The following is a 27,595-nucleotide window of genomic DNA, read 5'->3' as shown; positions in this document are numbered from 1 at the left end:
GTACTCCCCAGACCCTGGAGCTTCAGGGGTTGTCTCTGGTATGTGTAGTATGTGCTCTGCTGTTGTGTTTTGGCTACTCTATCTTTTAAGTCAGTCATGTACAAAGGCTCTCCTGGCCTGCAGTGGGCAGTATTTAGTCCCTGGCCTGAATTTAGTGAATTTTAACTATGTCTGCTCTGGAGTTGGGAAATGTGGTGTGGGCAGTGCTTTGAGCTGGTCTTTTGGAGGAGGGGTCTGGCATGCTGAGTCTGAAACAAGCTTGACTGAGAAGGGCAGTCTTGCCAGAGTGCGGGGGCATGGGGCTTGGTATATGCAACTTAGTAGCCTGCACTGCACTGTTTCCCACTGGTGACTCTGTGTTTATGCTGAGTGATGGGGTTGGGCAATGGTGCCAGCCAGCTCTTTTGTTCCGAGAGAGGCATCTCCCCAAATGCTGCCTATCAGGGATGGGTTCTGTGAAGAGCAAATAATCTTCCCCCCACCTGTGGGTCCCAGGCACTCTTCAAATTGCTGTTTCCATGCTATCTGTCCCAGGTTGTCTGCCTGCCTTTTCTTTAGGAGCAGGGCTGTGCCCTCTGGGCTGTACTGTAATCAGGCTTGCTGAACTTTAAAACTCTAGTCTTTAAGCCTTGCTGGTTGCAAGAATCATGAAATTAAGCCCCTTTTATTTTCCAAGCCAATGGCTTTGGGGAAACATTCTCCTTGTGCCTTTCCCTGTGTGCTCCTCTCTCTCACCTTTCTCCATGACCACAGCTCCTTCTCCACAGCACCAGTAATCCATTTCTTCTCTAAACCACATCTCCACACTTCCTACCTTCTTCAATGTGGCCTCTGCTCTCCCTTTGGTTGTGTAGTTTGTTCTGTCAATCTTCAGGTCAATTCATGGGGATTTAGGATGATTTGATAGTTATATAGTTGTGTTTGTGGGATGAGACAAGGTTAGGGTCCTCCTAGTCTGCCACCATTTTCTTCTCCTTCCTAGATCTGTTCTTCTTAAGATTGCTTTGGTTATTTGGGTCTTTTGGAGTTCATTACAAATTTTAGGATTGTTTCTTTAGATTGTTTTCTGTGAAAAACACCATTGGAATTTTGATAGGGATTACACTGAGTCTGTATATTGCTATGGCTAATATGGAAATTTAAACTATTCATTCTTCCAATCCACGAGAATGGAATATATTTCCATTATCAGTGCTTTCTTCTATTTCTCTTATCAATTTTTATAGTTTTCAGTGTATAAATCTTTTACTTTCTTGGTTAAATTTACTTCTAAGAATTTTATTGGTTTTGATACAATTTTAAATGGGGTTTTCTTAATTTCTCTTCCTGATAGTTCATTGTTAGTGTATATAAATGAACCACATTTTTTATATTACTCTTGAACCATGCACCTTGAATTCGTTTATGAGTTCTAACAGTTTTTTTGGTGGAGTCTTTAGGGGTTTCCATATATTAAATCTTGCCACCTACCCATACCTGATTGACTTGCAGATATTGAACCATCCTTGGAACACTGGGATAAAGTCCACTTGATCATAGTGTATGATTCTATTAAAATACTGTTGAATTTAATTTGCTAATATTTTGTTGAGCATTTTTGGATCTATGTTCATAGGGATACTGACCTGTAACTAACTAACTAACTAATTAACTAACTTCCTTCCTTCCTTCCTTCCTTTCCTTTTTCTGATGTCTTTGTTTATTCTTTGTGTCAGGGTAATGCTGGCCTCATAAAATGAGTTTGGGAACATTCCTTCTTCAATTTCTTACAGGATTTTGAGGATAAATATGAAAATCTTCTTTGAAAGTTTGGTAGAATTAACCAGTGAAGCTGTCTGGTCCTGGACGTTGTTTATTGGGAGTGTCATTCATTCATTTATTTTCTAATTCTAATATAGTTAACATACAGTGTTATATTAGTTTCAGGTGTACAATACAGTGATTCAGCAATTCCATACATTATCCAGTGCTCATCTTGACAAGTGCACTCCTTAATCCCCATCCCCTACTTCATTAATCCAGCCACTGACATCCACTCTAGTAACCAACAGTTTGTCCTCTATAGTTGAGTCTTTTTTTCTTGGTTTGTCTCTCTTTCCTTTGCTTGTTTGCTTTGTTTCTTAAATTCCACGTATGAGTGAAATCATATGGTATTTGCCTTTCTCTGACTGACTGACTTTGCTTAGCATTATATTCTCTAGTTCTGTCCACATTGTTGTAAAAGGCAAGATTTCATTCTTTTTGTGGCTGAATCATATTCCATTGTGTGTGTGTGTGTGTATATATATATATATATATATATATATATATATCACATCTTCTTTATCCATTCATCTATCAATGGATACTTGGGTTGCTTCCATAATTTGGCTATTGTGACTAATGTTGCAATAAACACTGGGATGTAAGCATCCCTCTGAATTATTAGTTTTTTTGGGGGGCGGGAGTAAATACCCAGTAATATAGCTGCTGAATTGTAGGGTATTTCTATTTTTTCCACAGTGGCTGTAGCAGTTTGCATTCCCACCAATGGTGCAAGAGCAATCTTTTTTCTCCAAATCCTCACTAACACTTGTTTCCAGTGTTTTTGATTTTAGCCATTCTGACTTGTGTGAGGTGTGATACTTCACTGTAGTTTTGATTTGCATTTCTCTGATGATGAGTGATGTTGAGCATCTTTTTATGTGTCTGTTGGCCATCTGTATGTCTTTGGAAAAATGTTTGCTCATTTCTCCTGTCCATTTAAAAATTGGATTATTTGTTTTTTTGGGTGTTGATTTATATAAGTTCTTTATATATTTTGGATACTAAACCTTACTGCATATGTCATTTGCAATATCTTCTCCCATTCTGTAGGTTGCCTTTAGTTTTATTGATTGTTTCCTTTGATGTGCAGAAGCTTTTTATTTTGATGTATTCCCAATAGTTTATTTTTGCTTTTAATTGCCTTGCTTCAGGAGACATACCTAGAAAAATTTTGCTATGGCCAGAAAATAAATAAAAAATAAATTAAAAAAAAAATAAAACCACATTGAGATACCACCTTACACCAGTTAGAATGACCAAAATTAACAAAACAGGAAACAACATGTGTTGGAGAGGATGTGGAGAAAGGGGAACCCTCTTACTCTGTTGGTGGGAATGCAAGTTGGTGCAGCCTCTTTGGAGAACAGTGTGGAGATTCCTCAAGAAATTAAAAATAGAGCTTCCCTATGACCCTGCAATTGCACTCCTGGGTATTGACCCCAAAGATACAGATGTAGTGAAAAGAAGGGCCATCTGTACCCCAATGTTTATAGCAGCAATGGCCACAGTCGCCAAACTATGGAAAGAACCAAGATGCCCTACAATGGACAGATGGATAAGGAAGATGTGGTCCATATACACTATGGAGTATTATGCCTCCATCAGAAAGGATGAATACCCAACTTTTGTAGCAACATGGACGGGACTGGAAGAGATGATGCTGAGTGAAATAAGTCAAGCAGAGAGAGTCAAGTATCATATGGTTTCACTTATTTGTGGAACATAACAAATAGCATGGAGGACATGGGGAGATGGAGAGGAGAAGGGAGTTGAGGGAAATTGGAGGGGGAAATGAACCATGAGAGACTGACGCTATGCATGTGCTGAGCACGGCATAACCCAAAGTCTTGTCCATCACTATGTTATATACCTGAAACTAATGGGACACTGGGCCAACTATACTTGGATAAAACAATTAAAAGGGAAAAATAATTTAAAAGGAGTAAATGTATAAAATCAATGACCTTAGGTTTTACCTTAGGCAACTAGAAAAACGAGAATTAAACCAAAAGTACATAAAAATAAGTGAAAAAAGAAGGTAAGAACATAAATCAATAAGGTTGAAAACAATGGAGAAAATTAACAAACCATTAAGATGGCTTATTGAAAGGACCAATAAAACTGTTAAACTCCTGAACTCAACAAGAAAAAAAGAGATCAATTATTACCAATGCCAAGCATCTGATATCACTAGAGACTACAGACTTTAGAAGAATAGAAGAATTGAAGAATGTTAGGAATGACTTTATGACTACAAATTTGACAACTTAGGTAAAATGTACAAATTTCTTGAAAGAAACACTAAAGACGAAACAGAATCTTACTTAGCTCTATATCTACAACAAACACTGAATATTCAAAACCATCCCATAAAATAAACTCTATCCCCATACAGGTTTCCTAGTAAATTCTAGCAAACATTTAAGATGGAAATAACACTAATATTATTCATTGCTAAACCAGAGTTTTACGAAGACAGTATAATACCAAAATATTCAATAAGTTACCAAAAAAGAAAATTGCAGTACAATGTCCCTCTTGAACCTAGATGAAATACTTTTCAACCTGGTATTACTAAGCCAAAACCAGCCATGTATGTGTTAGCTACCTATTTACTGCTTCTTAGTTCCAAGAGCATCTTTCCATATATAGTATATGTATAAGGATCCTTCTAAGTTTCTTTTTTAGAGTGAGCACAATATTTAAACTTTCTCAGTAGAGGTCGCTAGAGGGACAGGAGAAAGAGGTTCTCTTGCTAGTCTCTCCGGGCCTGGCCAGGAGTCTACTGCATAGATGTGAAGGTATCAGGTCGTGTCAGCCCCTTGGGGCCCAGGATTTTGTACCTCTGTGGCCTTGCAGCCTCAGCCTGGTGATAACCCTTCCACAACCCTCACAACATGGGGCTCCCAAATGACCTGCAGGTAGCCAGCCACATGTGTTCCATAGAGACACACACTAAATAGTCATCCTGCAAAAGCTCCCATCCCTCACTTTCATCTTGTATGTGCTCTTAGTTCTTCCTCCTTTCACTGGTACCCAGAGTTCTTTCAGATATTCACAACACTTTGCTGATTGTCTGATCCCCTGCTTGTGCTCTGAAAGGTGGCCTATTGTTTGCTCAGCAACTCTAGTCCAGTTCCAGTAAATAACCCAGAAAACTGATCCGAAGACTGGCATAACAAACTCCACAATTAAAGATTTTATTTAACTATTTGACAGAGAGACACAGCTAGAGAGGGAACATGAACAAGGGGGATGGGAGAGGGTGAGCAGGCTTCACGCTGAGCAGGGAGCCTGATGTGGGGCTTGAGCCCAGGACCCTGGGATCATGACCTGAGGCAAAGGCAGACACTCAATGACAGAACTACCCAGGTGTCCCATCCATAATTAAAGATAGAGAGGAGGCCACACTGAAGAGGGTAGGAAGGGTGGAGATACAGTAGGGAGCAAAACAGGCCACAGTCATCTGTGGTGTGAAGGGAGCCACTGGCCGGCAGAAGGGCAAAAAACAGACTTCACACTAGAAAACCCACACAGGGAAAATGAATCTCCATAACATTTGGCTTTGGAAATGAGAAGGGCTCAATTTCATGAGTTCATATAACCAGTGGGACTTAAAGTGTGGAATTTTAAAACCTTGAAAGCCCAAAGGGCGTAAACAATTAACTTTACACTAAAAGGAGCTAGAAAGACAGGAAAAAACAAAGCTCAAAACCAGCAGAAGGAAGGAAACAATAAAAATTAGAGCAGAAATAAATTATATGGAAACTTAAAAAAATAGAATAAATCAATGAACCCAGAGCTCTTCTTTGAAAAGATCAACAAAATTGATAAACCTCTTGCTAGACTCATCAAAAAAAGGGAGAGGATCCAAATAAATAAAATCACAAAGAGGAGAAATAAAAACTAATATCACAGAAATACAATTATAAGAGAATGTTATTCTCAGGGCGCCTGGGTGGCTCAGTGGGTTAAGCATCTGCCTTCGGCTCAGGTCATGATCTCGGGGTCCTGGGATAGAGCCCCACATCGGGCTCTCTGCTCAGCGAGGAGCCTGCTTCCCCCACCCACTCTCTGCCTTCCTCTCTGCCTACTTGTGATCTCTGTCAAATAAATAAATAAAATCTTTAAAAAAAAGAGAGGATGCTATTCTCTTGTATGTATGCCATACAAATTATATAACGTTGAAGAAATGAATAAATTGCTAGAAACATATAGACTACCAAAACTGAAACTGAAAGACATAGAAAACTTGAGTAGACTGATAAGCAGCAAAAAAAAAAAAAAAAACTTAAGCAGCTGCCTTCGGCTCAGGTCATGATCCCAGCGTCCTGGGATCGAGTCCCACATCGGGCTCCTCGCTCCACAGGGAGCCTGCTTCTCCCTCTGACTCTGTCTGCCACTCTGCCTGTGCTCGCTCTGGCTCTCTCTCTCTCTCTGACAAATAAATAAATAAAATCTTAAAAAAAAAAAAAAAACTAACAAACAAAACTCCGGGGCAGGTGGTTTTCTAGGGGACTTCTACCAAACATTTAAAAAAGAGTTAATACCCTCTCTTCTCAAAATTTTCAAAAAAATAGAAATGTAAGGCAAACTTGCAAATTCATTCTATGAGGTGAATATCACCCTTATACCAAAGCCAGATAAAGACACCACAAAAAAGGGGGCCAATATCTCCAATGAACATAGATGCAAAAATCCTCAACTAAACACTAGCAAACCAAATCCAACAGTACATTTTAAAAATCACTCACTACACACAAGTGGGATTTATTCCCAGGATGCAGTGGTGGTTCAATATTTGCAAATCAATCAGTGTGACACATCACATCAGTAAGAGAAAGGATAAGAACCATACGATCATTTCAATAGATGCAGAAAGAGTGTCTGACAAAGTACAATATCCATCCATGATAAAAACTCTCAACAAAATAGGTCTAGAAGGAACACACTTCAAAATAATAAAGGTCACATTTGAAAAACCCACAACTAACATCATACACAATGGTGAAAAACTGAGAGCTTTTCTCCTAAGCTCAGGAATAGGACAAGGATGTCCACTTTTACCACTTTTATATAACATAGCACTCTAACAAAATGGGGTTATGGAGAGGATGGGGGCTGGGGGGCTGGGTGAACCTGGTGGTGGGTATTGTGGAGGGCACGTATTGCAAGGAGCACTGGGTGTGGTGCATAAACAATGAATCTTAGAACACTGAAAAAATACAATAAGATGTTAAAAAAATTCAAGAAAAATAAAACCAAACAACGCCCCCCCCCCCAATCTCTAAAGACTACACTAAAAGACTACTAGAAATGAAAGAGGAATTCAGTAAAGTTGCAGGATACAAAATCAATGTATAAATATCAGTTGCATTCCTATACACTATTAATGAAGCAGCAGAAAGTGAAATGAAGAAAACAATCCCAGAGATAGTCCAAGATGGAAGAGGAATAGGAGACCCTAGTTTCATTTGGTCCCAGGAATTCAGCTAGACAGCTGTAAAATCACTCTGAACACCTGCAATCTCAACCGGAGAGATAAGAAAAGAACAGCTGCAACTCTTCAAATAGAGAAGTGATCACATTCTGCAAGGTAGGTGGTGTGGAGAAATGAATCCAAGGTGATATATAGGAAGATAAACTGCAGGGAGAGGGAGCCTCCATCGCCCAGCTACCAGAAAGTGATACAGCAGTGGAGTGCAAACTCAGAACTTTTAGAAGTCTGCCCCAGTGAGGGACAACCCTGCCTGAAATCTACTCAGGTGGTGAAGTGGGATGGAATCCTAGGTGGGACAGTGTGATTTCAGGATCCCCAGGGTCACAGGAAGACGGATGCCTGAATGCAATGGCTTCCAGGCATCAGAGCAGGGAAGCTGGCTGCAGAGTGACCCCAAGAGTGAGCTCTCAGCTCAGGGTTGCCATAAACTGGGAACCACAGCAGTCAGGTGACCGTTCCCTGCATAGAGGCACAGTAAGTGGTAGAACCATGGCAAGACACCCCCTTCCTCACCCAGGAGGAATGTCTCGGGTGCCTGCCATAGGAGTTTTCAGTTTGTAGACTTGAAAGGGGGTCATGTGCCTGAGATAGAAAGACTCTATCACATGCTGGGTGAGCAAGGAGTGCAGAGACCAGGGAGAGAGGAGTGATTACCTGCTTTCCCCTGAGGGTGCACTGAGGAGTGGGGCCAGAGCTTTTGGCTCAGGGGCTGGAGATTGGGAGATTGCCATTTTCATTTTCATTCTCTAAAGCAGTGTGGAAAGCCTTCAGGGAACAAAGGCCACAGACAGCAATCCTGAGCCACTTACTTAGCCTGGCCCCTGGCAAGGGTGGTGCAATCCTGCCCAGGGCAAAGACACCTAAAAATCAACCCAACAGGCCCCTTGCCCAGATCAGCAAGAACATCCAGCTAAGACCAGTTTACCGATCATAGAGAACTACAAAACTCTAGCACTAGGGGAAAACAGTATACAGAATTCACGTTTTTCCCCCCATGATTCTTTAGTTTTTCAATTTTAACTTTTTTCTCTTTCCTTTTTCAATTTCTTATTTTATCATCTTTTAAAAAATATTTTTTAATTTTCATTTTTATAATTACATCCTATCCTTTCATTGTACTTAATTAAATATTAAAAAATATTTTCTTTCTTTAAAATTTTAAGATTAGTTTCTTCTAACAAACAGACCAAAAATACACCCAGAATCTAGTGTATGGCTCTGTTCTCGTCACTTGTCTAATCATATTGTCTCTCTTTTTTCTTCTTCTTATTTTTTGTTAAAGTCTTTTTAAATTTTCATCTTTACAGCTACTTTCTATCCTTTCAATGTATTGAAAGGATATTCAATGTTATTTTTGTATATATGTAAGTTTTTCTTTCTTTACAATCTTGGGATGTAGTTTCTTCTAACAAACAGATCAAAATACACCCAGGATATAGTTTATTGCTGTGTTCTGTTCACCTGTATATATTCCTTCTTTTTTTTTCTTTTTTAATTTTCATTTTTAGTTACAGTCTATCTTTTCATTGTATTTAATTTTATTTTTGTATATACATCAGTTTTTCTTTCTTTACAATTTTGGGATCTAGTTTTCTAACAGACCAGGATACACACAGAATCCAGTGTATTGCTCTGTTCTATTCACCTCTCTGATTACATTCTCTCTCTTTTTTAATTATTTTTTTTCCATTTTGAGGCTTTTCTTTTTTTGTGTGTGTGTATATTTCTCTGGGGTCATTGTTACCATTTTAGTACTTTGTTCTCTCATTCCTCTATTCTTCTCTGGACAGAATGACAAGATGGAAAAATTCACCTCAAAAAAGAGAACAAGAGGTAAAGAACAAGAACAAAAGAGAAAAGAGAACAAGAACAAGAACCCTGACTGCCAGGGTCCTAATCAGTCTGGACATAAGTAAGATGTCAGAACTAGAGTTCAGAATAATCATTATAAAGATACTAGCGGGCTTGAAAAAAGCATAAAAGACACTAAAGAGTCCCTCCCTAGAGAAATAAAAGAATGGAAATCTGATCAAATCAAAATTTAAAAAAGGCTATTATGAGATGCAATAAAAAATGGAGGCTCTAAATGCTAGGATAAATGAGGCAGAAGAGAGAATTCATGATATAGAAGACCAAATGATGGAGAATAAAGAAGCTGAGAAAAAGAGAGACAAACAGCTACTGGATCATGAGGGGAGAATCTGAGATATAAGTGATACCATAAAGCAAAACAATATTAGAAAAATTGGGATCCCAGAAGGAGAGGGAAAGAGAGAGAGAGAGGGAGAGGCAGAAGGTAGAGGATTCAAGTCCAGGAGGCACAGAGAACCCCCTTCAAAATCAATAAAACCAGGTCAACAAGCTGACATGTAATAGTGAAACTTGCAAATCTCAGAGACAAAGAGAAAATCTTACAAGTAGCTCAAGACAAGAGATCCTTAACCTATAAGGGTAGAAACATTAGACTGGCAGCAGACCTATCCACAGAGACCTGGCAGGCCAGAAAGGATTGGCATGATATACTCAGTGTGCTAAATGAGAAAAATATTCAACCAAGAATACTTTATCCAGCTAGAATAGAAGGAAAGCGATAGAAGGAAAGATAAATAGAAGGAAAAATAAAAAGCTTCAAAATAGGCTTCCGGGACAAACCGAAACTAAAAGAATTTGTGATCACTAAACCAGCCCTGCAAGAAATAATAAAACGGATCCTATAAGCAAAGAGGGAGCCCCAAAGTAACATATAACAGAAAGGAACAGAGACAATATATAGAAACAGTGACTTTACAGGTAATACAATGGCACTAAATTCACATCTTTCCATAGTTATTCTAAAAGTAAATGGGCTAAATGCCCCAATCAAAAGACCTAGGGTATCAGATTTGATTTAAAAAAAGCCCAAGACCCATTGATATGCTGTCTGCAAGAGACTCATTTTAGATCCAAAGATACCTCCATATTGAAAGTAAGGGGGTGTAAAGCCAATTATCATGCTAATAGATATGAAGAGAGAAATTATATCTTAAACCAAAGCCTAGGAAAAGATGAGGAAGGATACAATATCATAATTAAAGAGTCTATCCAACAAGAAGATCTAAAAATTGGAACTATTTCTGCCCCTAACATGGGAGCAGCCAATTATATAAACCAATTAATAACAAAATTAAAGAAACTCATTGATAATAATACAGTAATAGTAGGGGACTTTAACAGCCCATTCACTGCAATGGACAGATAATCTAAGCAGAAGATCAACAAAGAAACAACAAGGGCTTTGAATGACACACTGGACCAGATGGACTTCACAGATACATTCAGAACATTCCATCCTAAAGCAACAGAATACACATTCTTCTCGAGTGCATGTGGAACATTCTCCAGAATAGATCACATACTGGGTCACAAATCAGATCTCAACTGGTACCAAAAGACTGGGATCAATCCCTGCATATTTTCTGCTCTGAAGCTAGAACTCAATCACAAGAGGACATTTGGAAGGAACTCAAATACAGGGAGACTAAAGAGCATCTTACTAAAGAATGAATGGGTCAACCAGGAAATTAAAGAACTTAAAGAAATTCATGAAAACAAATGAAAATGAAAACACAACTGTTCAAAACCTTTGGGATGCAGCAAAAGTGATCCTAAGAGGGAGTACATAGCAATACAAGTTTTTCTCAAGAAACAAAAAAGGTCTCAAATACACAAACTAACCTTACATCTAAAAGAGCTGGAGAAAGAGCAGCAAATAAATCCTAAACCCAGCAGGAGAAGAGAAATAATAAAGATCAGAGCAGGTAATAATGATATAGAAACCAAAAGAACAGTAAAATTAGGAGCTGGTTCTTTGAAAGAATTGATAAACCCCTTGCCAGACTTATCAAAAAGAAAAGAGAAAGGACCTAAATTAATAAATCATGAATGAAAGGGGAGAGGTCCCAAACAACACTGAAAAAATACAAATAATTTTAGGAACATATTATGAGCAACTATATGCCAATAAATTAGGCAATGTGGAAGAAATGGATGTATTCCTAGAGATGTATAAACTACCAAACTGAAACAGGAAGAAATAGAAAACCATAAGCAGACGCATAACAGTAAAGAAACTGAAGTAATAATAAAAATCTCCCACCAAACAAGAGTCAAGGTCAGATGGCTTCCCAGGGGAATTTTACCAAACATTTAAAGAAGAATTAATACCTATTCTTCTGAAGCTGTTTCAAAAATAGAAATGTAAGGAAAACTTCCTAAGACTTTCCATTAGGCCAGCATTACCTTGATCCCCCAAACAGACAAAGGCCCCACCAAAAAGGAGAATTACAGACTAATACCCCTGATCAACATGTATGCAAAAATGCTCACCAAGATACTGGCTAACAGGATCCAACTGTACACTAAAAGGATTATTCACCATGACCAAGTGGGATTTATTCCTGGGTAGCAAGGGTGGTCCAATATTTGCAAATCAATCGATGTGATACACTAACTTAATAAAAGAAAGGATAAGAACCATATGATTCTCTCAATAGTTGCAAAAAAAGCATTTAACAAAGTACAGCATCCTTTTTTGACTAAAACTCTTTACAGTGCAGGGATAAAGGGAACATACCTCAGTATCATAAAAGCAATCTATGAAAAGGCCACAGTGAATATCATTCTCAATGGGGGAAACACTGAGAGCTTTTCCCCTAAGGTCAGGAAGACAGCAGGGATGTCCACTACCATCACTGCTATTCAACACAGTACTAGAAGTCTTAACCTCAGCAATCAGACAACAAAAAGAAATAAAAGGCATCCGAATCAGCAAAGAGGAAGTCAAACTCTCACTCTTTGCAGATAACATGATACTCTATGTGGAAAACCCAAAATACTCCAACCCAAAATTACTAGAACTGATATAGGAATTCAGCAAAGTGACAGGGTATAAAATCAACATACAGAAGTCTGTTGCATTTCTACACACCAATAATGAAGCAGCAGAAAGAGAAATCAAGGAATCAGTCCCATTTACAACTGCCCCCAAACGGTAAGACACCTAAGAATAAAGCTAACCAAAGGGGGAAAGGATCTGTACTCAGTAAACTATAGAACACTCATGAAAGAAATTGAGGAAGATACAAAGAAATGGAAAGACATTCCATGCTCATGGATTGGAAGAACAAATGTTAAAATGTTTTTGCTACCTAGAGCCATCTATACATTCAATGAAATCCCTATCAAAATACCATCAGCTTTTTTCACAGAGCTGGAACAAATAATCCTAAAATTTGTATGGAACCAGAAAAGACCGTGAATAGCCAAAGGAATGTTAAAAAGAAAAGCAAAGTGGGAGGCATCACAATTCCGGACTTCAAGCTGTATCACAAAGTTGTAATCATCAAGACAGTATGGTACTGGCCCCAAAACAGACACATAGACCAGTGGAACAGAATAGAGAGCCCAGAAATGGACCCTCAACTCTATGGTCAACTAATCTTTGACAAAATGGGACAGAACATCCAGTTTAAAAAAGACAGTCTCTTCAACAAATGGTGTTAAGAAAACTAGACAGCCACATGCAGAAGAATGAAACTGGAGAACTTTCTTACACTATACACAAAAATAAATGCAAAATGGATTAAAGACCCAAATGTGAGACCTGAGACCATACAAATCCTAGCACAGATCACAGGTAGTAATTTCTATGGCATCAGTGGTAGGAACATCCCCCCCTTTAGAAGTTTTTATTTAAATTACAGTTAGTTATACAGTATAATATCAGCTTCAGGTATACAATAAAGTGATTTAACACTTCCATACAACACCCAATTCTCATCATAACAAGTGCACTCCTTAATCCTAATTACCTATTTCACCCATCCCTCCACCCACCACCCCTCTGGTAATCATCAGTTTGTTCTCTATAATTAAGAGTCTGTTTCTTGGTCTTCCTCTCTCTTTTTCCCCCATGATCATTTGTTTTGTTTCTTTAAATCACATAGAGGTGAAATCATATGCTATTTCTCTTTCATGTCTTATTTGTTTCACTTAGAATAATACTCTCTAGTACCATCTACATCATTGTAAATGGCAAGGTTTCATTCTTTTTAATGGCTGAGTAATATTCTATTGCATACACATACTACACTTTCTTTATCTATTCATCAGTTAGGGTTAGTTGATGGATGGACATTTGGGCTCTTCATAATCTGGCTGTTGTAAATAATGTTGCTATAAACACTGGTGTGCATGTATCCCTTTGAAGTAGTATTTTTGTATTCTTTGGGTAAATACCTACTAGTGTAATTGCTGCATCATACAATAGATCTATTTTTATTTTTTGAGGAGCCTCCATACTGTTTTCCAGAGTGGCTGCACCAGTTTGCATTCCCACCAACAGTGTGGGTTCCCTTTTCTCCACATCCTCACCAAGGCTTGTCTCCTGTGTTGTTAATTTTAGCCATTCTGTCTGGTATGAGGCGATATGTCCTCATAGTTTTGAGTTGTATTTCCCTGATGATGAGCACTGAGTAATTTATAGAATTGCTGAAGCTCTATATTATAAACCTAAAACTAATATAACACCATATGTTATTCTTCAGTTAAAATTTTAAAAATGAACAACAAAAAGAAACTACTGTGTGATATTTATCTCTTGATTGGACCCACACTATTAACACACACATACACATACAAACACATACATACACACATACACTGTGTGTGTATAGTAATAAATCATGATCAAGTACAAGATTGTATCAGAGTACAAGGTTGGCTTAACATTTGAAATTAATGTAATTAATGTATTAACAGAATAAAGAAGGTAAATGATGTAATTGTTTTTACTGATAATTGACATTATCAAAATTCAATACCCATTTGTGATTCAAAAAAAAAAAAAAAAAAAGAAAATCTCAGGGAACCTGGAAGGGAAATTCATCCAGTAGATAAAAGACACCACCAACACTCTTTAAAAAAGATTCATTTTATTTACTTTAGAGAGAGAGGGCACATAAGCAGGGGGGGAGACAAAGAGAGAGAAAGAGGGAGAGAATCTCAAGCAGACGCCATGCTCAATGTGGAGCCTGACATGGGGCTAGATCTCAGGACCCGGAGACATGATCTGAGCTAAAATCAAGAGTTGATCTTAACCAACTGAGCCACCTAAGTGCCCACCAACACTCTTATAGCTAATATGCCACCTGGCAAAATACTGAACACTTTCATCCTAAGGAGGTCTGCTTTTACCACTCTTATTTAAGATCATATTGGAGGCGTTAGCTAGTGTAGTAAGGTAAGAAAAACAAATGAGTAAATATACAGATTGGAAAAGAAAAAAGAAAACTATCCTTACAAGATGATTTTCTATATAGAAAATCCTAAGAAATCCAAAAAACAAAACTTGGAACTAATGAATTACTTTAGCAAGGTTATAGGATACAATGCTAAATTTAAAAAGGAATTGATTTTTTTAAATAAAATGGCAGCAAATAATTTGAAAATAGTATTAAGATTTTATTTTATAATACCATCAAAATATAAAAATACTTAGGAATAAAAGTAACAAAAGATATATAAGATCTGTATCTTCAATACTACAAAACACTGCTAAGAGAAACTAAAGACTTAAATAAATAGAAAGATAGATTAGGTTCATGGGTTGGAAGACTCAAAACTCTTAGTTTGTTAGTTATCACCATAATGATCTCCAGATTCAAAGCAATACCAATCATAACCCTGAAGGCTTTTTTTCTAAAATATAAAGAATCTAGAACCAGAACTGGCACACTATGGTCTGTGCCCATTTTTGTAAATAATATTTATTGGAATGCAGGCCCACTCATTCATTTAGATATTGTTTAGGGCTGCTGTTGTGCTTCCACAACAGTACAGAGTAGATGTGATAAAGACCATATGGCTAGGGTGCCTGGGTGGCTCAGTCAGTTAAGCATCTGCTTTTGGTTCAGGTCATGATCCCACGGTGATGGAGTCCTGCATCGGGCTCCCTGCAGAGCTTCTGCTTCTCCCTCTGCCTGCTGCTCTGCCTACTTGTGCTCTCTCTATGTCAAATAAATAAATAAAATCCTTAAAAAAGACCATGTGACTCACAAGCCTAAAATATTTACTATCTAGCCCTTTACAAAAAAAATTGTAGACCCCTAATCCATAATATCTACAATAATCTTGAAAAAGAACAAAGCTGACAAACATATTTTCTGACTTCAAAAATTACTGTAAACCTGCAGTAGCCAAGAGAGTATGGAACTGCGATAAGGAACCACAAATAGATAATGGAATCAAATAGAGCTCCCAGAGACAAACCCATGTTTATATGATCATTTGATTTTTTAAAAAAAGTTTATTTATGTATTTATGTATTTATTTAAGAGAGAGAGAGAGCAAGAGAACAAGAGAGTGAGCTAGTCAAAGCAGAGGGAATGGTAGAGGGGGAGGGGGAGGGAGAAAGAATCCACAAGCAGACTCTCTGATGAGTGCAGAGCCTGATGTGAGGCTTGATCCTGTGACTCTGAGCTCATGACCTAAGCTGAAATCAAGAGTCAGATGCTCAACTGATGAGCCACCCAGGTGCCCCTGGTCATTTTATTTTTGACAGAGTTGCAAAGGCAATGGGGGAAAGGAAGGTCGTTTCAACAAATGAGGCTATAATATCTGGATATTCATATATAAAAAATATGAACTTCTACACATACCTCATAACACAGAAAAAATTAACTTGATATAGATCACAGATTTAGATGTAAAAAACAGAACTAGAACACCTTTGGAAAACGTAGAATGTCATCATGTCATGGGGGCAGTCAAAGATTCCTTTTACAGGTCATAGAAACAATAATCATTAAAGAAAAAAACTGCATTAAAATTAAAAATTTCTGCTCATAAAAACATACTGTTTAAAAGAAATAGGTAAGCTACAGATGAGAAAATAATAGTCCTAAAACATATATCAGGTAAGAAATAGTGACCAGGGTACATAAAGAACTCCTAGAACTCAATAATAACAACCCAATAAAAAATGGGCAAAAGATTAAACCAGATACTTCAGAAAAGAAGATACATAAATAGCCAGTAAGCATACAGAAAGATGCTCAACATCATCGGTCACAAAAAAAAAAGGCAAATTAACCCCCAAAGAGACAACTTCTATAATGGCTAAAAATAATAAGACTGACAGCACCAAGTATTAGCAACAATATGGAGCAGCTATAACTTTTATACACTGTTTATGACAATATAAAATGAAACAACTACTTTAGTAAAAGTTCCAGCAGCTGTTTTATGACAAATACTCACCTATTTACCTGAGTGAAATGAAAACACGTATCTACAAAAATACTTTTCTCTATGAATGCTCATGGCAGTTTCATTCATAATAAGCCCAATTTGAAACAGCTCAGGTGTTTATTCATAAAAAATGAATTTATTCTATGGTATGAATTTCTAGAACAGGAAAAACTAATTTATGGTGGCAAAAATCAAATAGTGATCTCCTCTGGGGTGAGTGTACAGGTTGGACTGGGAAAGGGTACAAGGGGACTTTCTGCAGTGATGGTAATAGACCTTGACAGGGGTTTAGGTTACATAGGTCTATGCACTTATCAAAACTCAACTAGTATATATTTGATATTTTAAAAAGTAATTACATGTAAATTTAATTTCAAATTTAAACATTTGTAAACATATACTGAACTCTACTTAAAGATATAAATGTTGAAGTATTTGGGGGACCTGTAGTCATAGCTACAATGTATTTCGTATAATCGTACAATGTACAATTTTGAAATGCATCAAAAATAAGATTAACTAGATAGATAGATAGATAAGTAGATAGGTAATAAAACAAGCATAGTAATACCTTCCTGGTAGAATCTAGGTGGTAGGTTTATGGGTTTTACTCTAAATGCTTTTAACTTTTTATGTTTAAAGTGTTTATAATCAAATGTTGGAAAAAAATACTGAATATTTACTCACTATTCTAGGCAATAGAGATACAATAGATGACTAAGGTAGAGTTTTTTAGAGAAGGTTATCCAGTGGAAGGGTATTAGTATTTGCATAGTTCATATTACAATCCTGGGGCATAGGCAGGGGCAACAATTTATTTTTATCCTCACAAGTGGGTGTGCAGAAGCAGGCTTGAAATGAGTGAATATGATGAGTTCAATTTTGAATATGATCTAGTAGACTATTGGATATACAGGCCAGGAGGTCTGCATAAATCTGGGCTACAAATGTTGTGGTTTTCATGCCTTTGGGTACTCTACATGTTTGGTCAGTGAGCACAGTTTAATAACTGTTTGTGATTTCAATAGTGCTTTCATTTTAAAATACTATCTCAAACATCTGTTCCTTCCAAATCTAATATTACTTACCTGTTGGCCTATTTATTTTTCCATGGGAAGTATAATAGAACAGAAATTATACTAATAAAGGCTATAAAATAGCAAGATCAAAATGTGGGCAATACAAGGATTTTAGGTATTTTCATTAAGTTAATCATTTGAAGGCTAGTAATTGGTAAATACATTATACTGGCAGATGGTTCTTCAGTACTCACCTGATCAAATACAGCTCTTTATTCCAAGGGTAGATATTTAAGACTGGCCCAACCCCAATCATGTGGTTGTGACATTCTCCGACATTTTCAATATACTCATGCTTCAGTGGCACTTTGGTGAGGAGTTCAAATTCCTCAGGTGCCCTTTGAAGTACCTGTTCTGCTGCATAGAATCCATCTACCAACAGTGTCCTGCCACCTGTTCCTTCATGCTTAAGACAGTGAAACACTTGAATGCTAAACAGGGAAAAAATTAAATTCTTCTGTTTAGTGCAGAAAAGAGAATATACCAGAATATTAGAAAATTATATATGAAATAATTATTGAATCTACTTATATCATTTTCATTTCCAAGTTAATTGTTTTTCCTTATACTAAGTTATACTTTTGTGCTTTGAAATATTAATTCCACTACAGGTTTCTTCTAAACATATTCAATATGAATTAAAATATGAACAAGCAGACCCTGGGAATAAAGGCATGAAAAAGATATAGTCTCTGTTTTAAAAAACCCCACAGTCTAGTAGGTAAACATGAAGGAAATAAATACCAGTAACATATGATAGGCACTATAATAAAGTTGTATATGAGATATAGAGAGGTCACAATTTACAAAATATATTTAAGGAAGAGAGAAAGAAGTGCCTGTCAGCATAGCACAAAGAATCATGAAAGGATTTTAAACTGGGACACTCTATGGTTACATTAACATTTTTTAAGACTAGATTATGATGATAGTATGGGAGAGGGACTGGTGGGAAGGAAGATGATAAAAAATGTAGAAGACAACGTGGTAGCTGAAATAGAAGTACTGAGGGTCTGAGCTTAGAGAAGGGTGTTATTAAAAAAACACACCAAAGATATACCATAGGAGTAGAACTGACAAGATTTGATAACTGGTTAAATGTAGTAGAGGAAGAAGGAGAAAATCTAGAATGATTTCGGGTTTTTCACTTGGACAACTTGTCATTTGCTAGGATGGAGAATGCAGACAAAAGTGTAATTGATCTTAACAAGGGGGTGTGAGGGTTGGAGGAAGAAGTTTAGTTTAGGGGCCGTATTGAAATAGTTGAGTCATATATGGCTGAAAATGTTAACAGAGAAAGGGAAGGGGATTTAAAAGGCTGGAAAACTACAGCAGAAGTTTCAAATTAACAAGGGGAAAATAAAATTAATACTAAATTAGAAAAAAATAGAAGTAAATAACAAAGTAAAATAAGTTAAGAAATGAATGCAGAGAGAAGGAATAAAATCAAGGAGAACCTAATATAAATACAATTAAAACGAGAAACATCAGTTCTGGACTGTTGAGTTTTCTGTGAAACTTCTAGGTCAAGACTTTTTAACCTAGAAGACAGGTGGATTTTGTAGTTTGTAGGTCATAGCTAAAGCCAAGAGCATGGAAAATGTCATTTGGAGAGATCATTTCAAGTAAGAAAAGAATGACAAACAGGAAATCTTGAGGAACAACAATATCTAGGACATGGACAGAGGAAAATAAGCCAGCACTGGATGCTTAAGAAAAGTGGTCAGAGATCTAGGAGGAAAACTAAAAAAGAAAGGATATTTAAGAACAGCTAGTGGTTAACAGCATGCCCCAGGGGTCAAGTAAGAGGAAGACTGAAAGGTACACACGGAGTATGGCAGTAAGTTAGTTGCTGGTGACTTTAGAGAGAATGATTTTATCTTTGTTTTATCTATCTATCTATCTATCTATCTATCTATTTATTTAAGAGTGAACATATGGTAGGAGAAGGGCAGATGGAAAGGGTAGAGAGAATCTCAAGCAGACTCCCCACTAAGTACAGAGACCATGTGGGGCTTGATCAAAATCAAGAGTTGGATATTTGCGGGACGCCTGGGTGGCTCAGTTGGTTAAGCGCTGCCTTCGGCTCAGGTCATGATCCCAGTGTCCTGAGATGGAGTCCCACATCGGGCTCCTTGCTCAGCAGGGAGCCTGCTTCTCCCTCTGCCTCTGCCTGTGCTCGCTTGCTCTCTCTCCCTCTATCCCTGACAAATAAATAAATAAAATCTTTAAAAAAAATTAAAAAAAAAAAGAGTTGGATATTTGACCCACCGAGCCACCCAGATGACCTTAAAGAAAGTAATTTTAATTGGAAGGGGTTGGATAAATTAGCTGACTATGGATTGTGGTATGAATGGGAAGTGATAATGAAGACACTGAATGTAGATGATTCTTTTAATAAGTTTAGCTGAGAAGGGGAGGAATAAAGCAAGGCTATAGCTAGAGGGAGAAAGAGTCCAAAGAAGACACGAGAAGCTGATAGGAAGGAGTCAATAGGTATGGAAGGGAGAAGATGTAGGAGAGAGCAATCTCCAACGATGCTGGAGAAGGCAAAGGTAACTTTTGAAAGGACAAGGCATATAACAATGTTGATGACGATGATGATAATGGCTAAAGTGATGATAATAATAGTAATAGCTAGCATCTTTTGAGCACTTATTATGTGTCAGGCAGTATACTTTAAATACATCATGTAATGTAACCCTAGGCAATACTAATGAATAGGTCTTATTACTAGTCCCATTTCACAAAGGAAGAAACTGAGGCATAGAGAAATTAAGTTACTTGTCCAAAATCACAAAGCTAATATATGTTACAGCTGGGATACAGATCCAGATCTCTTAATGACATGGCCTGAGCTCTTGACCACTCTTGCAATATTGTTCATGTACTTACTTGGTCCTTGTCATTGATTAGAAAGGTTTAAATTAAAGGCAAATACAACTTAACTGCTTATCTTTGGTAATGGTCAAAGAGGAAAGAATACTCAATATCTGAATGTCAACCTCTGTCCGGATGCTTCCCATCCCATTTCCTCTTTCTTCCTTCTGCACTCCCTAGAATGAGGATGGAGGGCTGTTGGGAGCTTCATATACTGATAACATTGACAAGGATCTCTAAAACCTGCTTTATTCTTCCTCTCATGAACCAAATATTCTTAAGTTCCAAACCCTTAATTATTTATTTATTTATTTATTTATTTTTAATTTTTTTTTAATTTTTTATTTTTTATTAACATATATTATTAGCCCCAGGGATACAGGTCTGTGAATCACCAGGTTTACACACTTCACAGCACTCACCATAGCACATACCCTCCCCAAGGTCCATAACGCAACCACCCTCTCCCTACACCCCTCCCCTCCGGCTGCCTCAGTTTGTTTTGTGACATTAAGAGTCTCTTTTGGTTTGTCTCCCTCCTGATGTCATCTTGTTTAATTTATTCTTTTCCTACCCCCCTAGCCCCCCGCTCCCTGTTCCAAACCCTTAAAGAAAATCAATGTAATCACAATTAATTGCATATTATCACCCTCTCATACTGTCTTTACAAATCCATAGGTACATTCACTTTAATAATATCTTTGTGCCTCAGGCTCATTGTCTAAAGGCAGAAGCAAGATCAATAACAAAATAACTACAGGTATCTCTAGTAAGTGGTAAGCAGTAGGTGAGTATGGTATTTATCTGTTGTGTCTCATAATTATCAGTTCATTTTCGTGGGGAGTCATTTAAGATCTATTTTCTGTTCGCTATGGTGGTAATAATAATATATAACCATTGTACACCTTAACTTTATACAATGTTATATGTCAATTACATATTAATAATGCTGGGGAAACATATGGTATAACTTTGGCTCAGCAGCTTCTGATTCCATGTGAAAAAAGGTTTTTTTCACTAATTCCTCCTCTCCAACTTCTTACAATTTGGATTCAAATTCCTGTTAATACCAACCCAAAGAAGCTATGTTTAAAAGACTGACCCCTTTGCAATATAACTAAATATAAGAAAATTGTACAATTTCAAAATTAACGATTACACTTTTTTGTAAGTTGTTGGTAATTACTTTGACAAAAATGCAAATTAAACAAAATTAAGATCCATTTATATAGTAAGGTGTATTCTCAATCATTTCAAAAAAATTATTCTTATAAGTCCAAAGAAGACTGAGCTAAAGATTTTTCAAAATGATCATCTTTCTAAGAGAAGAAAAAGAAATAGTCACATGTATCAGTAGCAGCAGATATTATCTTGGTTCAAATAGAAAACAGAAATTATTCATGAAAGAGGGCACTGGGTGTTATAGGCAACTGATAAATTATTGAATACTACATCTGAAACTAATGATGTTCCATATGTTGGCTAATGGAATTTAAGAAAATAAAGAAATTATTCAAGGCCATCACATGTAAAGACCGTAATATGGAAAATTCTACTTCACTTACCCGCAGGGCTCTTGAAGATAGGTAGTGTCAGTGTGCCGATCCAAAGCCAGCTTGGTGTATGCAGTGTCGCCCCTGGAGAAGTCTGAAGTAAAATACCACATCCTCCCATAGATGGTTTCTCTGTCAAATCAAATGAAGGAAGACTTAACTAATTGAAAGTTTTATTCTTGTCTTTCACAACTTGAATAACTTCTTTAACTATTCACAAGTCACAATAGATTTTTTTGGCTCCAGATGTCCATCTATAAGTTGTAGATGATAGTTGAACATCCCACCAGTCTTAACAATTCTGTCACTGATTAATATCCTAGGAAGTTGGGGGAAAACTGTGCAAGTAGAGTTGACTCCTGAACAACACAGGTTTGAACTGCATGGATCCACTCATACGTGGATTTTTTTTCTCAATAAATACAATTATAAATATATTTTCTCTTCCTTATGATTTTCTTTTTTTTTCTTCCTTATGATTTTCTTAATAAGACTTTCTTTTCTCTAGCTTACTTTATGGTAAGAATACAGTACAGAATACATACAACATATAGAATACATGCTAGTTGACTATGTTATTGGTAAAGCTAGTCAACAGTAGGCTATTACTAATTAAGTTCTGGGGAGTCAAAAGTTATACATGAATTTTCAACTGTGTGGGGGTGGGAGAGGTCAGTTCCCCTAGTGCCCCCGTTGTTCAAAGTTCAACTGTATAATGCAGTCTGAAAGCTTAGGGAATTATCCCCCTCTGTTTATGTGCCTACTTTTAATAGCTTTCACATTCATGGTTTTTTCCTGTGCTCACCTTCCTTGCACAGAAAAAGATGCCTTTATGCAGATGCTTTTAGAAGTGATTAATGTAGATCCTCACCCATCTTTTGGACATGGAAGAATAAGAAAAAGAGAAAAGGATAGTTTATGTTAGCAAGTATTTAATGAGATGTTGTATCACTGTCGTATCTCTCTTGAAGGTATACACCAGAGATTTTTATTTTATACTTATTTTCCTGGTAGCTCAGATCTGACCAAGTGTCACTTGAATTCTTTAGCTTTCAGAGTTCATCTTACTTTCCAAACCCTCAAAGTCCAAACAGGAAATGGTTTTCCTCATGAACTATAATTTCTAAAGCCCTCTCAATTGGGAAAAAAAAAAAAAGCCCTCTCAACTGATTGCTTACCAGCACTTGAAAGTTCTTAAAACCTGTTTGAGACTGAATGGTACAAAATGTTGATTATGCTGTACCAGGATAAGGCAAATGACCCAGCATTCTATTTGCTATACAATGAGCTATATCTGGCCCTTATTAAGTAAAAGGAAAGTACTGAAACTTGAGCTATCTGAATCCTAGTTCTTTTTTTTTTAAATTTTTAAGAAAGATTTATTTATTTTGGACAGAGAGAGAGATGGAGGGTGGAGGGGGAGAGGGAGAGGGAAAGAGAATCTGAAGCTGACTCTATGCCTAGTGCACAGCCTGACACAGGACTCAATCTCATGGCCCTGATCATGGCCTGGGATGAAACCAAGAGTTAAATGCTTTAACTTACTGAGCCACCCAGGCATTCCTCCTTTTCCCTAACTGAACATTTTATTAGTGAACATCTTCCGTTAGTGCTGTTATACACACCACACCATTAAAATTTTTTTTTATCTATTTATTTGAGAGACAGAGAGACAGCATGAGCAGGGGAAGGGGCAGAGGGGGAAGCAGACTCCCTGATGAGCAGGAAGCCCACCACAGGGGAACTTGAGCCCAGGACCCTGAGATGGTGACCTGAGCCAAAACCAAGAGTCCAGACGCTTAACTGACTAAGCCACTCAGGTGCCCCTACACCACATTATTTGTTAAAAATTTGTTAAAAATATTTAAAGTATTTATTTAAGGGGCACCTGAGTGGCACAGTGGGTTAAGCCTCTGCCTTCAGCTCAGGTCATAACTTCAGGGTCCTGGGTTCGAGCCTCACATTGGGCTCTCTGCTCAGCGGGGAGCCTGCCTTCCTCTCTCTCTCTCCCTGCCTCTCTGCCTACTTGTGATTTCTCTCTCTCTGTCAAACTATAAAGTATTTATTTAAATTCCAGTTAGATAACATACATTTTAATATTAGTTTCAGGTGTACAGTATAGTGATTCAACACTTCCATACAACACCCAGAGCTCATCACAGGTGCCCTCCTTAACACCCATCACCTATTTCACCCATCCCCCCATCCACCTCCGTTCTGGTAACCATCAGTGCCTTCTCTATAGTTGAGCCTGTTTCTTGGTTTGTCTCCCTTTCCCCCACTTTGCTCATTTGTTTTGTTTCTTAAATTCCACAACTAATTGAAATCATATGGTACTTTTATTTCTCTGATTTTGCTTAGCATACTACTTTCTAGCTCCATCCATGTCATTGCAAATGGCAATATTTCATTCTTTTTTATAGCTGAGTAAAATTCCACTGTGTATATATACATATTTTCATTCATTCATCAATGGACATCTGGGCTCTTTCCATAATTTGGCTATTGTTAATAATGCTGCTGTAAATATTGGGGGTTGCATGTCTTCTGAATTAGTACTTTTGTATTCTATGTGTAATTACTTAGTAGTGCAAATTGCTGGGCAGTTCTATTTTACACTTTTTAAAAACAATTTTATTTACTTATGTGACAGACAGAGATCACAAGCAGGCAGAAAGGCAGGCAGAGAGAGAGGAGGAAGCAGGCCCCCTGCTGAGCAGAGAGCCCGAGGTGGGGCTCGATCCCAGGACCCTGGGATCATGACCCGAGCTGAAGGCAGAGGCCTAACCCACTGAGCCACCCAGGCACGCCGGTAGTTCTATTTTAACTTTTTGAGGAACCTCCATACTGTTTTCCCGAGTGGCTGCACCAGCCTGCATTCCCACCAACAGTGCAAGACAGTTCGCATTTTCCACATCCTCACCAACACTGGTTCTTTCCTGTGTTGCTTTTAGGTATTCTGACAGGTGTGAGGTGATAACTCACTGTAGTTTTGATTTGTATTTCCCTGATGATAAGTGATGTTGAGCATCTTTTCATATGTCTGCTGGCCATCTGTACGTCTTTGGAAAAATGTCTATTCATGTCTTCTGCCCATTTTTTAAATGGATTATTTGGTTTTTCAGTGTGGAGTTTGACAATTCTTTGTAGATTTTGGATACTAATCCTCTATCAGAGACATCATTTGCAAATATCTTCTCCCATTCTGAATGCTGAGTTTTAGTTTTGTTGATTGTTTCCTTTGCTCTGCAGAAGGTTTTATCCTGGTGAAGTCCCAATAGTTCATTTTTGCTTTTGTTTCACTTGCCTCTGGTGATTTGTCTGGTAAAAAGTTGCTATGGTCAATGTCAAAGTGGTTACTGCCTGTGTTGTCTCTAAGATTTTAATGGTTTCTTGTCTCACATTTAGAACTTTCATCCATTTTCAATTTATTTTTGTGTATGGTTTAAGAAAGTGGTTCGGTCTCATTCTTTTGCATGGGTCTGTCCAGTTTTCCCAACACCATCTGTTGAAGAGACTGTCTTTTCTCCATCAGATATTCTTTCCTGCTTTGTTGAAGATGAACTGACCATATAGTTATGGATTCATTTCTGTTCCACTGAACTATGTTTGTTTGTTTGACAACTGATAGAGTTGTGGGTTCATTTCTGTTTGTGGGTTCATTTCTGTGGGTTCATTTCAGTATGTCAGAAAGGGAATTCAGGGTAACAATTATCCAGGCCATGGCTAGGTTGGAGAAAACCATTAATGACAACATGGAATTGATTAGAGCAGAAGTGAAAGCCACCAGGGATGATGTTCACAATGCTCTCAATGAGTTCTAATCTAATCTAAATTCTCTAACAGCTAGGGTAACTGAGGCAGAAGATAGAATTAGTGATCTAGAGGACAAACTGATAGAGAAAAAGGATTAGGAGGTGGCCTGGAGGAAACTGCTTAGAAGCCATGAAAACAGAATTAGGGAAATAAATGACACCAAGAAATGTTCCAATGTCAGAATTATTGGAATCCCTGGGGGGGAGGAGAAAGAAAGAAAGACTAGAAGATATAGTTGAACAAATTCTCCATGAAAATTTTCCGAATCTGGCGAATGGAACCAGTGTTTGAGTCCTAGAGGCAGAAAGGTCTCCCACCAAGATCATAGCATCTAGAAAGACCTCGAGACACCTGATTGTGAAAATGATGAATCATTTCTGGGTTTTCTATCTTGTTCCATTTATCTCTGTGTCTACTTTGTGCCAGTACCATACCATGTTGATCACTATAGCTTTGTAATACAACTTAAGTCCAGAATTATGATGCTTCCAGCTTTTCTTTTTCAAGAATGCTTTGGCTATTCAGGGTCTTTCATGGTTCCATACAAATTTTGTGAAAATTGCAGGTGGTATTTTGATAGGAATTGCATTAAATATGTACACTGCTTTGAGAGAATATAGACATTTTAACAATGTTTTCTAATCCATGAGCCTGGAATGTTTTTCCATTTCTTTGTGTCATCAATTTCTTTCATTAGTGTTTTATCGTTTTCAGAATACAGATCTTTTACCTCATTGGTTAGGTTTATTATTAGGTACCTTACTGTTTTTGGTACAATTATAAATGGAAGTGATCCCCTAATTTCTCTTTCTGCTGCTTCATTATTAGGGTATAGAAACACAACAGATTTCTGTATGTTGCTTTCGTACCCTGCAATTTTATAATTCATGTATCAGTTCTAGCAATTTTTTGGTGCAATCTTTTGGGTTTTCTACATAGCAATTCACATCATCTAAAAATAGTGAAAGTATGACTTCTTCCTTTCTGATTTGGATGCCTTATATTTCTCTTTGTTGTTTGATTGCTGTGGTTAGGACTCACTTCCAGTATTATGTTAAATAACAGTGGTCAGAGTGACCATCTCTGTCTTCTTCCTGACTGTAGAGGAAAAGCTCTCAGTTTTGCTCCTTTTGAGGATATTTTCTGTGGGGTTTTCATATATGGGCTTTATTATGATGAGGTATGTTCCCTCTCTCCCTACTTTGTTCAGAGTTTTTAATCAAGAATGGATGCTGTACTTTGTCAGATGCTTTTTCTACATCTATTGAGTGGATCATATGGTCCTAATCCTTTCTTTTATTAATGTGGTATATGACATTGGTTGATTTGTGAATACTGAACCATACTTGCAACCCAGGAATAAGTGTCACTTGATTATGGTAAATGATTCTTTTAATGTACTGTTGGATTCAATTTGCTAGTATTTTACTGAGATATTTGCATCCATGTTCATCAGGGATATTGGTCTATAATTCTGTTTTCAGTGGAGTGTGTCTGGTTTTGAATTCAGGGTAATGCTGGTCTCATAGAATGAGTTTGGGAGTTTCCCTTCCATTTCTATTTTTTGGAATAGTTTGAGAAGAATAGGTATTAATTCTTCTTTAAATGTTTGGTAGAATTTCCCTGGGAAGCCGTCTGGCCCTGGACTTTTGTTTGTTTGGAGATTTTGATTT

The 27,595-nt window shown here is 37.3% G+C and overlaps 1 protein-coding gene across 2 annotated transcripts in view; it reads right to left on the bottom strand.

The window, feature by feature from the left end:
- TMLHE (trimethyllysine hydroxylase, epsilon) overlaps positions 1–27,595 on the bottom strand; it is a 77,932-nt gene that overhangs the window by 7,616 nt on the left and 42,721 nt on the right. Inside the window, exons 5-6 of one of the 2 annotated variants that reach the window (XM_044234950.1) lie at positions 22,119–22,238; positions 17,868–18,104 (exon numbers count right to left, since the gene is read on the bottom strand). In XM_044234950.1, coding sequence (XP_044090885.1) covers positions 17,868–18,104; positions 22,119–22,238 — 357 coding nt within the window. The remainder of the gene's footprint in view (positions 1–17,867; positions 18,105–22,118; positions 22,239–27,595) is intronic. The other variant, XM_044234951.1, reaches the window with a different exon arrangement.

The sequence above is a fragment of the Neovison vison genome, chromosome X (genome assembly GCF_020171115.1).
Source record: "Neovison vison isolate M4711 chromosome X, ASM_NN_V1, whole genome shotgun sequence".
NCBI lineage: Eukaryota > Metazoa > Chordata > Mammalia > Carnivora > Mustelidae > Neogale > Neogale vison.
This window is presented reverse-complemented; position numbering and strand designations above follow the sequence as displayed.